The sequence below is a fragment of the Hippoglossus hippoglossus genome, chromosome 23 (genome assembly GCF_009819705.1).
Source record: "Hippoglossus hippoglossus isolate fHipHip1 chromosome 23, fHipHip1.pri, whole genome shotgun sequence".
Classification (NCBI taxonomy): Eukaryota; Metazoa; Chordata; class Actinopteri; order Pleuronectiformes; family Pleuronectidae; genus Hippoglossus; species Hippoglossus hippoglossus.
The window spans coordinates 11238538-11252567 of NC_047173.1; the positions used below are offsets into that span (position 1 = coordinate 11238538).

Genomic DNA, 14030 nt, shown 5'->3' on the forward strand with positions numbered 1-14030 from the left:
GGCAGCATCTGTGTAAGTAAACAAATAAGTGATCCCTCATCTCAGCAGTGCAGCAGTAAGAGCAGAGCCAGACGGCCTTATACCTCCACAATCGAGGAAAGATAAACCGATGATCACTGGAGTGAAAAGATCTCCCGCGCTCTCTCCTTTCCGTTCCACTCAATCAATCCTGTGCCACAAGCCCGAGAGAAACACAACACACGCACAAACACTCACACACAGAAAACAGTGACGGAACTTGTGTCTATCTCTGCCGTCACAACCTGTCTGTGAAGGATAGGTGGACACACACACGCACACACACACGCACACACACACGCACACACACACACACACAGACCCTTACCCTAACTGAACCCAACAGTTTTTCCCATGACAGTTTTACTTACATGCACAAGCGATTTAGTTGGGTAGTAACTACCAATGTCATCAATGTTGTTTAATGAATGTGTGTGTGTGTGTGTGTGTGTGTCCATGCGTGTGTGTGTGTGTGTATTTTATTTGAATAAATTCTACTCTAGCAGGCGAGCTGGGTGCTCTTTTACCCCGCTCTGCCAAGTCATGCTGTTTTAGTACAAGCACCACCCGGCCTGTAGGGACACACTGGGGTATAAATAATTCACCCCTCAGGTCAGCCGTGGAGGTGGAAAGCTAAAAAAGAATTTCACAACAGGGAAAACACAACAGACGGAAAAGGTTCTTCTGAGGTCTGTGTCGAGTCTGACAGAAACGTGGCATTGAAGTTGGAAATTATGGGATGGAAGGCTGCCACTGCTCCAATTTGGCTGTAGAGTTTAATAATAATAATAATAATAATAATGACTACAATATGAAAGATGATAACAGCACCATAATTATTCTCAAAATCAATGATGTAACCTACAGGAAAATCAATTTAAATGCGAAATATACAATTTGTCTTTTTTCCTTTAAATTCAGTTCATTTGAGAAGAGTAAAGACAGTAGAGGAGAGTATAATTTGTCATGAAAACAGTCATGATGACTAATCGCTGGGAGTCTTGCTGCACAGTCTGTTAAAGTATCCAACTCAACGCTGTCTCTCCTCAGCGATTATGCCTGAATTGGGCTGTTTTGACGGCTAATTTCTAAACTTCCCTTTTCACAGAAAAACATCAGCTCACACACAAACAATGAGCCCTACGAGGAGTTGTTTTGTTTATCGTGTGGGTCATCGTGTGAGCACTGTGTTTACATGGCCAACCTGTGACAGCTGATCAAATGTTTTGCCAAGTGACTCAGACAAATACTTTGAATGCCCCATAATCCCAGCAGTGATCCTACAGGGACTTCCACCGAGGATCTAACTCCTTCACTTGCTCCCTTCTTCCCTCCCTTCCCTAATCACACCCTGCTCACTTTCTCCCCTGCCCTCTAAATCACTCTGTCTCCCTCAATCTACTTTATGTCCATCCTTTCCTGTTTCCTCTCCTTGGCCCTTCTTCTCCATTCTTCCGTCTCCTTAGGTGAATGATGCAGTAGATTACAGGTGGCCCTGGATCTATTTTGTCACCTTAATCATCATCGGCTCCTTCTTTGTGCTAAACTTGGTTCTGGGGGTGTTGAGCGGGTAAGGGTAGGGCCTGATGTGAATTCAAACTAATGTCACCTTCTCTCCTTTGCTTTGCTCCTTTGTCTTCGCTCAGAGGAACTCTTCGTTTCTTCCTGTTTCCCGTTTCTAGCACTAGATGATGTTTAACAAGAAAAAAGTTGTTTGTGATAAAACTGACTCAGGTGCAACTTGAGGACAAACAGTAACACATGTGGCACCTTCAAAAGTCCAACCAGCCAGCGGACATTTGGATTTATTCAGGCTCGTATATAAAGTTTGCCTTTCAGGGTTTGGAGCTCTACCAACTGAGTTTCTTTTACTGCTTGTACATTTCCAGTCATTATCATTTGTAGCTGTCTGTAGTGAAATCGAACTTCAGCATCTGGCTTCAGGACATTTGAGGACATATGGGTATTCTTTGCAGCCCTAAATACGGCACTGCAGTGCTGCTATTACTGTCATGAAATGCTCAACACTCAGCACTACTGGGATGGTACAAAACACTCATCTCCATTTAAAATACAGAACAACATTGGCAAAAACAACAAACATAGGGCTAGCTGTAAATTCCTCCCAGTGGACACAGTCTAGTTTCACATCAAATAAGCTTGTTTAAGGATATTAACATACAACGCAGCTTGCAATCAAATTTTCGATTTTGAATCTATTTATGAATGAATGAATCCATGGTACCGTTGGTTAAAAATGATCATACTATTCCATTTTAGTTCATTTTTTTCATCTCAACCTTGTTTTTTATCTTTATGGTTATTGAACCTCACCAGCCTCCATTTGAAAATATTCTCATTGCCTTTGAAATTCAATATTATGTTGAATTTCACATTAGCCTATCGTCTTTCCGTTCCGCTGGTTCCATCCCATGCTACAATGAGCTTTAGTAAACAGGTTTAAGAGGAGTGAAGTGTCTCACCCCTGACTGACTGACCCAAATCTGACTCCTGGTGCTCACGGTGATGTGTCAGCAGCATTGTGGGGAAATAATAGAGGTTTGTCTGGTCCAAACAGCTTTGGGGGGTTCGGCTGTCTGACTATTTTTTTGACTTCTGACTAATGATGCTGTCAACACACTACACAGCCTGACCTTTTACCAACTGCTTCCTCCATGGTCTGTGAGTGTGTGTGTGTGTGTGTGTGTGTGTGTGTGTGTGTGTGTGTGTGAGAGTGTCAGATTGGCATAATAAGTAATGGATAAACAGAAATAAGGAGAGCGACGGACAAAGAGACAGAGACACTGAGTTTGACTTTGTCTGGATTTGATGTAAAATGTAAACAGAAGAAATATGAAGACGCTGGTTTGAAAGAGACTGGGAGGTAGGAGAGAGGATCTGAGAAGCGAGACATAGCAGTTTTTGCTAATGCTTATTGATTTGTGTGTGTGTGAGTGAGTGTGTGTGTGTGATCGCATGATTTGAGGTTCCATCCTCAATTTTACACTCGCTCACACACACACTCATTTTGCTCCAGCCTATATAGATTGTAAAATCAATGAAAATGAAACAGCTTCATTGTAGAGCCTGTTGCTGCTGGGAAACAGGGAATTAGTTCATGTCTATGTATTGATATGTATAATATCTGACATCAATAACTACCTAAAGTGAACAACTAGTCCAAGCATCTGTCCAAATCCTAGATGATAAACGTTGCAGAAGATCTTGCTTTTTATTTCGGCGCCCATGTTATCAGGTCAGAGCAGCCACAATTCCTGTGTGAGCTGTGTTGCTCTTCTAAAGACTTGGGGTGTCGTCTATTTTCTCAGTGCTGTGCAATGTTCAGAGCTAAATAAACAGGAAAAAGATCCTTCACCACAATCTTTATGTCTATCTGTCAAATATTTAACAAACATAAATATTTGCAACACTTCCTGTACCCATTTAAAGTAAAAGCACTCACCCAGTGTAGCCTGACCATACAGGTACATTACTGACTGGTCTGGTATCCTCATTTATATTATTCACGACAAAGGAACTGGCTGAGTTTACCTGTCAATGGACCTTTGAATGTAAATTTGTACTTTTGAATGCGAATGTTCCAAAGCTCCTCTCAGCTCCTCTCAGCTCTCATCCAAATGAATTCTCTTTGTTCAAACCGTGTCTTTAGCTCCAACCCGACTCTGACCTTCCCCAAGTGCAGCAATTAATCAAATGCTCCTTAATTCTTTCTTCCCTCCCGACACCTGGAAGGAATTTCACCGGGTTTCATCATTCAATTTCGATATTTCACATTCTCCCAACATTGATTTTAGTTGTCTTCAATCATATTAAACAAGCACATATTGTGCTCATTAGGCTTTACAATCAATTGGAATTAAACACATTTTTCAAGCTAATTCTACAGTTATTCTACGTAATTGTAATCACTGTATGAAGAGAGAACCAAAGCACAAAGAAACCCTCTGTTCATCTGTATGTCTTCATTGTGGCTTGAACCTCTGGGTAGTGAACGAAAGAAGACTAAGATTGAGGATCTCGGCGATGCAGGATGACCTCGGTGCGGTGCCACTTCTCCTGCAATCTGACAGGTGCAAGCTGAGGTGGCACAGCTGGGGAAGGTGCCCTCTTTTATGCCTCCCCCTGTGGTTGTATGAAGCAGATTGGAAGTGGGAGGAGATGTTAGGTAGACCGAGGGGAGATGCAGGAACTCCATCTCCCAGCAGGCCTGGGTGTAGCCTGGGTGCTGTTGCTCTGGGACAGTAGACATGCACTGCTCCACCATTATCGGAGCTTTTACAATTGAACGACTTCTGATCTATATTAACAATGCTGCTGTATCATTACTGAATATCATTCATTCAAAGCATTTAAAGTGTTAATTCTATGTATTGCAACTGTTTGGATCTATTGGCTGCTTCAAATATGTATCTACAGCGGTGTCCAAAAGTCTGGGAGCACTTTTCCTATCTGCGAAGGTGCTCTCGGACATCTGGATCTCACTGTAAATTAATTGGATGTTTTGGGATGTGAATCAAGCTCCTATCTGGATGTGTTTTCATGTCCATTTGCAAACTAACATCTACTTGGCAGAGCTTTACTCTCTTTTCTTCTCTCTTTAGCAGGATTTCTGTCCTTCCCATCCTGATTTATAATACTCTTACTCTCCATTATCGCAATTTTCTAACATTATGTATTTTGCGCAACCTTCAGTCTAGATTTTCAGATTGTTTCTCTCCTTTTTTTATTCCCCCCCCCTGCTCCCCCAACTCTCTCTCTGCCCTATCCCTCCTTCTCGCTCCCCTCCTCCCAGAGAGTTTTCCAAGGAGAGGGAGAAAGCCAAGGCTCGCGGTGACTTCCAGAAACTCAGAGAAAAACAGCAACTGGAGGAGGACCTCAAGGTAGGCTACTGCTAGTGTGTGTGTGTGTGTTTGCGGCTTTTTTAAATATTGAACATCCTTCACCATGAGTATGGAGATGGTCCATACATACATACATACATAAATTATAGACAGCTAATATAGAAAGCAAAGTTTAAAATTTATTTATTGGGCTGCTTTTAATGTTATCACATGCTTTTCAGATGGACTGACGGAGGATATTAGAGAGACAGGCCAGAAAATATATTAGAAGAAAGTATTGCTAATCAATCAGTCTGTCTTTTGTTCTTGTCTTTGTTTGTATGGGTTTGATTACAGGGCTATTTAGACTGGATCACTCAGGCTGAAGACATTGACCCAGAGAATGAGGAGGAGGGCATGGATGATGATAAACCCAGAAATCGTAAGTCTACACCGGGCGCGTGTGTGTGTGTATGTCAGTGGTAGTGGTTGAGACACCTCAAAAAGAAAAAAGAAGACATTAGTTAATAGAAATTCAAGGTCATGACTGGACATTTATTCCTACCTTTTAGGATGAATTCTTACTTGAGTCTATTACAGGGACCCGTATTTTAGTAGTGTTTTTGAAAAAATTGTAAAATGAGTAAGTCATTTGCAGTAGACGTCACTTAAGTTGTGGGTGAATTGGAATAAAGGGAGAGAAAGTCTTGTGCAGGAATGAAGAAAACGATGACCTTCATTTGTACCGAGTCCCAAAGTGCTATCAAGGAAATTATAAAATTCCACAGTGGCCATCAATGGGTTTTAAAACTTGACTGTGCAAATACAAACAGCCACTAAATATAACAATATATGCAGGCAATTTATCATTAAGATTTTCCAAAGTATTTTTATTGGCATTTTAAATCCATCTCTTCCCCTCTGATGCTCATCTGACATGACATAAGTGCCCTTTCCATTTTCTCTCTTTCTTTAATCTGTCATGTCATTAAGTGGATCTTTTTTCACAGCAGACGTTTGGGCTGTCATAGCAGGAAAAGCCAAAATGTCAAATTATAAGTCAAATGTCTTCATTGAAAAACGTTTGTCCCCTTAATGGCTGATGGAGGGAAAGTCCAGATTGACATCTTCTTATTCATGATGGAGAGGACCTCCTCGGACACCTCTGTCTGTTTTTTGGTGCCGGTTTAGGGAGAGCGTTATAAGGGGACTCCTCCAGCTTGTATGTTTCTTTCTCCTGCTTGTAATCAGGCTTCCTTTCCTGCTTCTCCTCGTCCTTCTCCTGACCGCTGGTGATTTGTTGTTGAGGAGGCTGATTGTCCTCTCTCTCTCAGCCTTTCACTTTGTGGAGAGCTCAAGGTTGAGTGAGAGCCGAACATTGAACTTGTGGGTTTTCAGCACATCCACTTCTCTCCATAAAAATAGTTTGAATTGAAATTGTATTCAAATACAACAATGAACCCCTTCAAGTCTCCCATACAAGGACTATACAGACCACCGCTGCCGCCAAAAAGCCCCTGAAGATGTTGACCCAAGAGAGATGTTGTTAACACATTGTTTCCCATACATAGGCTGGACCAACAAAATAGATAAAGATCTGGGGGGATCTTAAGCCTTCTCTAAACACAGCAACCTTCTTGGCAGCAACAACAGATAACAGATGTGAAGCGTTCAGGAGATCTGTAATTTTTCGCTTCAGAAAATAGCCTGAGTAGTTCACATTCTCTATTCTATAGTTCTTTCTGTCTGTGGCTGTATGTTTGGACTCGTCATGCTTTGAGAGACTTTGCTGATGCAAGATTTTTTAATGAGACTGTCACTTCTTCAGCAACCTGTGTGTTTTTCACAATAAGAGAGGCCACTAGGGAGTCGAGGGAGTGATGATCTATTTATTTACTGTGGTTTTGCCGTCAGGAGGATTGTATGGGTGATTTATGGGTTGTTGTGTGGTCAGGACTTTTTGTATTTATTTTGTGTGCATGCGAACTGTGCATGTGTGCAGTTGGTGAGACAGACAGACTGAGAGGATGTTAATGGCTGATAATCCTCTAGAGGTTCAAAAGCTGTTAAAAGATATTAGTGGAATGGAAACACACTGCATACACACACAAACACACACACACTTGCACACCTATGTAAATTCCTTTAGAGAGGACGGTGAGAAAAAGACGTAGGGAAGTGTGTCTGTCCACTATGCACAGTACATATACCATGACCTGTTTTTTAAAGGCGTGGAGCTCGGCTTGCTCACATCAGTGATGAATGAATGACTAATGAAGACATAAGATGCAGAGGCACAGCATTCATTCTGCATGCTCCTATCTTACACACCTCTGTGGCTCATTCTGTGAAACAGAGGGAAAATGAGGATCTAATCTTTCGGGGAATCTCAAGAAATTAACATGGGTCAAATGAGCAATGGCCCAATTTACATGAAATTAAGGCACAACACCCCTGCGGCTAATCTGGAACAAATCTACTTGTTTTCACCTGTTACCATTGTGCTCCTTTGGGCAAATCAGTGCGGCAAACACATCGTCAGTGTCTGGGATACTGGCACGTTAACAAACAAACAATAACAATGTTCCCCCCCACTTGGGCCAATTTGGAAAATGTCAAATCAGAATATTAAAATCCATCTTTCCCCCAAGCTTTACAAATTCTGGATCACTCATATTATTTACAGCTGAAAGTAGAGTTAAAGAAAAGCCAGATAGAAAGTGTCCAATAGAGGCATATACACATGATTCTTTGAAATATTACACAGATCTGTCCTATAAAAGATGTACAAGTAATAAAAGTGTAAGTATCTGTCATGTGCAAGATTCAGTCCATTACTTTTACTAAACGGCAGAACTTAACAGCCATTAGAGTTAGATGATCTGACAAAATGATTGATAGACATATTCCGAAGTTCTGTATCAGACAGATCAATCTTCTCTGTGTTTGTAAAAGGTGGAATATCACGTTACGTGCGCTCTCCCTCGCTCCTCGATGAATGGACGCTCCTTTGGGAAGATGAATGAGGGCAGTTTGTCCCTGTTGCCCAGGACATTTTACATAGATACACACACACATTCGCTAAGAATGGATAGCAGACTTAGAGAACAGAGGAGAAGATAGGAGCGAGTTGGAAGGGAAAATAGATGTTGAGATACAGAGATATTTTGTGTGTGTGTGCTTGTGTGTGTGGTCGAGAGGGTATCTGGGACGGAGAACAGATGGGATTGTGGGACGGGAGAGTGACCGAGTGACCACACAATTATTCAGAGACCACATACACGTTTCTATATGTGTAAGATATATCTATCATGCGGTCTTTACGTGCAGAAATACACAGCATGATATTGATAAATGATGTGATTAGTGTGTCATATGAAGACAGATGTTTCCAGCGTGTGCGTGGTTGTTTTCGGTGGCCGAGTAGTGCGTGTCGTTCATTGTATTGATTTAGTGTGTGCTGACAGCTTCTAAATATCATTTATAGGGTTTCACTCAGGACTAGGACATACACACTCGCAGGCACACAGACTCAAAGGTGATGATATACAGAAGGATGTGAATTGTGTGGTTGCTGATTATTTATTTATGTAGCCAAATGTATCTTATGATGTTTCCCCAGAAGATTTGTACATGTTTCTCGCATCTCAGCAGCACACTGCATGTGTGTGTGTGTAAGACCAGTACGCACTCTGCGCACTCTTGATATATGTTCGTCTTCATTCCCCGTTTCTTTCTTTTTGCCTTGGAGAACGGGAAGGTTCTAGCGCAGAATTGATGGCAAAGCTTGGGAATGAAATAGAGATTAAAAGACTAAATGCTGCAAGAATGAAAAAGTAAGTCAGTGCCAATAATGGTTGTAATACATCTCAAACGGCAGTTAGAGCTGCAGTAATGAAATGAACTGTGTCTGTAAAGAGGGAATGGTATTTTTGCTGAGGCAAACATGTTCCTTTTGCAACAGGCTGTGTCTGGCACCAGAGACAGGATGACTACATGTGATTATTTGTGTTTGAATTTACAGTTTCCGCATTTGTGCTGACTATGTTTGTCTATTTGTGTGTATCTCTCTCTCTGTGTGTGTTTGTCTATTTGTGTATCTGTGTGTGTGTGTGTGTGTGTGTGTGTGTTTTTGTCTTGCTGAGCCATGCTCTATATCCCCAGGTCAGAACCATCGTTTTCACTCTCTGCGTGGAGCTATGAAGAGAAATGCAGCTTTCCTTCGTAAGGCGTGTGCGTCTGTCTGCATGGTCCAACACTCGTTAATGATTTACTGGAAACCTGATTCTAGACATGCAAGCAGACTGCAACCTTTTTCCTCCTCTCCTCTCCTCTCCTCTCCCTGAGCTGCAAAGCTAAAGTGGACAGAGGCTTCCTCTCAATACTGTAAAAAGTTGTCTTCCTCATTGTCATCCTCACCCCTTTTGGAAACATACTTGTGATGAGTAATGTTAGAATTGCATTTCTTTATTGCCTTTAAACCACCATGTTTACTGAAAAGGCGAGAACTACCAGTACAGGGAATAAGTTGACAAGGAGAGGAAACAGCGTTACTGTTTTGAGATGAAGCCGCTCTTCTCCTTTATAGGTTCTTAAGAAAGGAAACGTTTGCATCTGCCTGACTCGTCTGAAAAAACAACGAGAGGACAATGACTTTACAAAAAGAAAAAGTAGTGGAGCTTATTTACCGTGTGTGACAACAAAAAGCATTTGTATTCTTTGTGATGTCACGGTCCTCTTCTTGTTGTTTCAGCTTCCTTTCCCTCAAATCCTCCTGCACTGTTGCTAGCTATGATAATAACTGTTAATGGAAGATGAGCTTCGCATCCGGAGCTTTAGCCCTATTGTGAACGGTCTTGCCATATTGTTGAGGACAAAAGTGAGGTATCAGTGCTTCTTCTCACCGGCACTGTTGTATGTATTAAATCAATTTTGTGTTCTACTGTTTTGAATAGAGAGACCTTTTCAGTTTTTGAAATATCTAAAAATGGTCGAATAATATCTGACTTACGCTCCACCAGGACATGCACACTCACACATTCCTTTTGCGAAGGCTCATTTTAGTCCTGTACATTATTATGGAGGTTGTTTATTTTTGGAGCCAGTGTTGTTGTTTAACGAGAATGAACAAATTCCTCTTTCTGTCGTAAAAGTGTGACCTTTACACGTCTTTCTCCTTCCCTCCCTCCCTGCCTTCCTCTCCCTCCCTCCCTCCCTCCCTCCCTCTGTTACTTTCTCCTTGCTTTTCCTTCATCTCCTGTGTATCCCGTCTTTGGGGTTTACTCTAACAATAGGTATTAAACTAGTTCAGAGCTCCATTGAGGAGAAGTCACTGGGCTGGTTTTATATTTGAAAGGCTCTAGCCTCAGGAGGGACCAGAGGGCTGCGAGTGCTTTTAACTAAGTGGCATCGCAGCAGGTGGCACGTGTCGACGTGAGGGAACCCAAGTCGTTCAGAGCGAAGGCCTTAATGTTGAGAGAGACTGTTGTGATCTTTACAACACTGAGTTTATCCATCACCAGCCAAGTCTTAAAGTGCACTGGCCTCATACACGAAGCTCACATTAGCTTCTTACTTAGCAAAATGCCGCCTCCTTAAACTCAAGAGACAATTTGCTTTCTTGCTTTTCTTTGCTTTGTTTTCTTTAGCATAACTCATCTTTTTTCAAGACATATAATTTGTACTTATTCAATATGATTTGTCTTTTTTCAATATGAAACTTTAGGTATGTTTCTAGATTTCTGATTATTGAATCTGCATGAAAGACTCAGTAGGAGAATCTCAGTGGAATGAATTAGGGCCAATGCCAGTTTGGGAAGCAATTTCACATAGAACTTTGTTACTGAGTCTGATAAAAATAGAGGACAATTGCATAACAAGCTCTGTGTTTTATTTTTGGCAAATGTTTTTTAGCCACATCGCTGCAGCTCTTACATTCGTCTTGAGTGTTGATCTCCTCTCTTGGTTTCATAGTAAGAGCTTGTTTGGAAGAATCTTTCTTTGTTTGTTTGTTTGATATCTAAGTGGATATCTTATTTAACAGCGGAGATATTGAGACTCGTACCCAGCGGGTGTTACAACAAGTGTTTAAGGTGACAGTGAGGGGAGAGCGGCTCATTCCCGCAGGCAGCCAAAGACTGACAGAAGCAATAAAAAGCTATGTATCTCTTCATATCAGTCTCTCAACCAAGCATCCCCACATCCACAATCTCTTTCTCCCCCTCCCTTCATCCATACCTCCCTTATTGTATCCATACCTCGCTCCCGCCCCCTGTTCCTATTTATTTCAGTCTATTCTCCCTCTTTTTTTTATCCTTAACTGACACTTAATACTGTTCCTGTCCCTCGCTCTTCCTGGTATTCATCCTTCCATCTCTGCACGCCATTTCACTTGTCTTTAAAGGACAAAGTGACACATTTGCTGTAGCTGTTTTTAAACAAAGAAAGATTTGGCTCAAGGTTTCTACCTGTTTGTGTTGACATAAATCTCACCACAACTCTTACCGCTTAAAGGGGACATAGCATGCCCATTTTACCACAAGTTGATATGGTTCCTTGGGGTCTTAATGAAATGTCTGTAACATACTTTGGTCAAAATACCACAAGGATCATTTAAAATAGCACCCTTTTTACCCTGTATAAAACAGCCCTCCACAGAGTGACCTGTTTTGAGTGCCTGTTCCTTTAAATGCTAATGAGCCAGCTCCCCCCTCCCCCCTCTCCCCCCATGATTTTAAACGATATAAATTACATATTTTATATGATATAAATTATCAAATATGCATCCCATACTTTGTATTCCCCTTCTGTTGTCCTGGAGTTTTAATTTTCCCAATCACATAATTAAATGTCCCCCTCTGTCCATCCACTACAAGCACACAAGCAGACAGACAGAGAGAGAAAGAGGGGGGGGGGGGGGCTATGAAGACCATCATTTACCCCCGAACCCCGACATTCAACGGGTACAAAAAGCGGAGAAAGCAGAATCGCGGGCTGACCTTATATATACAGTCTATGGGGCTGACCGCAGCTTCCGCGTCCGGTGTACCCCGGCGTAACTACTGTAACCCGGCGTACAGTAGAGCTGAACACTGCGGAAGTCTTCCACACAGCTGGCAGTGTGGAAGACCGCTGCGAGGCAGCGCAGCGCCGTTCTCAAGCGCGCAGCCGCCTGGCTGTTCACACGGGACGAGCATTTCTCCGCTGGTCAGCCCCATAGACTGTATATATAAGGTCAGCCCGCGATTCTGCTTTTTCCGCTTGTTGTTGTACCCGTTGAATGTCGGGGTTCGGGGGTTACAGTAGCGCTGAACACTGCGGAAGTCTTCCACACTGCTGGCTGTGTGGCGCTGACACAAATTCCAGCTCACGCACGGGAGAGCGAGCGGTCGCTCCCGAGCAGCTGCTGCAGCCTCCCAGTCCCAACGATCCAGACAAATGCCACATGTGAGTGAATCGCGGGCTGACCAGCGGAGAAATGCTCGTCCCGTGTGAACAGCCCGGCTGCGCGCTTGGGAACGGCGCTGCGCTGCCTCGCAGCCTCGCTGCCTCCGGTGTAAACCCGGCGTAGCGAGTGTGGGGGGACGGGGGGATGAGGTGGGGGGGTGGGCCAAGACCATGTAGGGAGACTTCCAGTTCCTTGTTACGACACAAAACCCAGGAAGCGCAATCGAGTCGCTCAAGCATGACGTTTCTGACTTAGAGGAACTATAACAAAACGCGCTAGTGTTTTTTTCCCAGAGTTTTTGGGTTGGTAGACATGCCAGATACCCACATTAACCTGTAGAAGCACTAACAAAGTGGAATTTGCATGCTATGTCCCCTTTAATTAATAAAGGCTAGAATTCAAAATATGAAGTTTTGTTTTCCAGTACCATGGCTGCAGTTAAGCTCCAGCATCCCCCACATTGTTTTTTTAGACCAAAGACTGAAATCTACATCATGTTTTCTTCTTTAAATCTCCTTGAGCTATGAAATCACAAAAGGGTTTTGTTAAGATTTAATTCAGCCGGTATTAAGCTATCCATCAGCTTAGATGTTGAAATCCATCTTAATAGCTGTTGCAGAGGTTGGGTCCCAGGATCCCTAACCGGTAAATATTGCTAGTGTGGCAGCTTAGTGTGTAATTAGTTTAGGCAAGCAGTGCAAAAATTTGGGAATAGTTTTATTGACTCGAGGGTATGTGTGTAACAGTGTGTTGGACAACGCTGATTTGTGAATTCCTACATGTCAACAGCATCTTTTAATTAGTTTGTATACTGAGGGAAGTGCAGCGCCTCAGTATTTACCTATGGATGCAATTTGTAGCGTTCATTTGTAGCGTGTAGCCGCCCACAACGTCTTGAGTTCAAGGTTTAGAGGAAGCAATATGGCAAAAACCTGCACAAGTATGATGTAAGCAAGGACGTACAACCCTCCTCTGTTGTGTTATTTCATATTTCTCCTTCTGTCTTTTTCTTTCTTTCCCTGTACATCTGTCATCTCTGCCTCTGCTGCTTTCCGTCTCTCAGTGAGCATGCCAGCCAGTGAGAATGAATCAGTCAACACAGACAATGCCCCCGGGGGAGACGTGGAGGGTGAGACCTGCTGTACCCGGCTAGCGTAAGTACCTCACTCACTCTCTCTCCCCCTCTCTCGTTCTCTTTCTCACACACACACACACAAACACACTTCTTCTCCTCCCTCTATTCCTCAGCTCACGCAGTCACCTTCTGTCAGTTCCAAGGAGGAACGCTATCATGCATCTTTCGGAGCACTTCAGTGTTAGCCACGAACAAGTGGCTCAGACTGCCTCCATCCTTCACTGATGTCACTAACTCAGGCCTCTGTCTCATCAAGCTCACTGAGAATTTACTGCACTAACACTGGTTAGAGGAGAACAGACAACGGTAACTGTGGGTCATATAAACTGAGGAAATTTAGGTGAATCTGAAGACACATCAGATTTTCAGTTTTTAAAGGTTATAGCTGTCATTTTCACACCCAATGAAATGTCCTTTTTCCTAAAAATGTGTGAACTTGATGAGACATAGATCAGGTTAAGAAATATTTTTTTGTCATTTAGGTCTTAGATCTGCAGCGTTTATAGGTTTTTCTAATTTACCTCAACTATACAAGCATATTTAAGTCTGTGGTAAGTTTTGAGATTAGTTGTCAAATCATCAAAATTTG

General features: G+C 42.5%; 1 protein-coding gene across 32 annotated transcripts in view; it reads left to right on the forward strand.

Annotated features, from left to right (window-relative positions):
* The window catches only part of cacna1c (calcium channel, voltage-dependent, L type, alpha 1C subunit), a 185937-nt gene that overhangs the window by 125181 nt on the left and 46726 nt on the right, over positions 1-14030 (forward strand). For 18 of the 32 annotated variants that reach the window (XM_034578151.1, XM_034578139.1, XM_034578152.1 and 15 more), the window contains exons 9-12: positions 4832-4919; positions 5217-5301; positions 9024-9083; positions 13370-13460. In XM_034578151.1, the coding sequence (XP_034434042.1) occupies positions 4832-4919; positions 5217-5301; positions 9024-9083; positions 13370-13460 (324 nt within the window). Of the gene's footprint in view, positions 1-1484; positions 1589-4831; positions 4920-5216; positions 5302-9023; positions 9084-13369; positions 13461-14030 lie in introns of all 32 variants that reach the window. The other 14 variants (XM_034578146.1, XM_034578145.1, XM_034578153.1 and 11 more) reach the window with 3 other exon arrangements.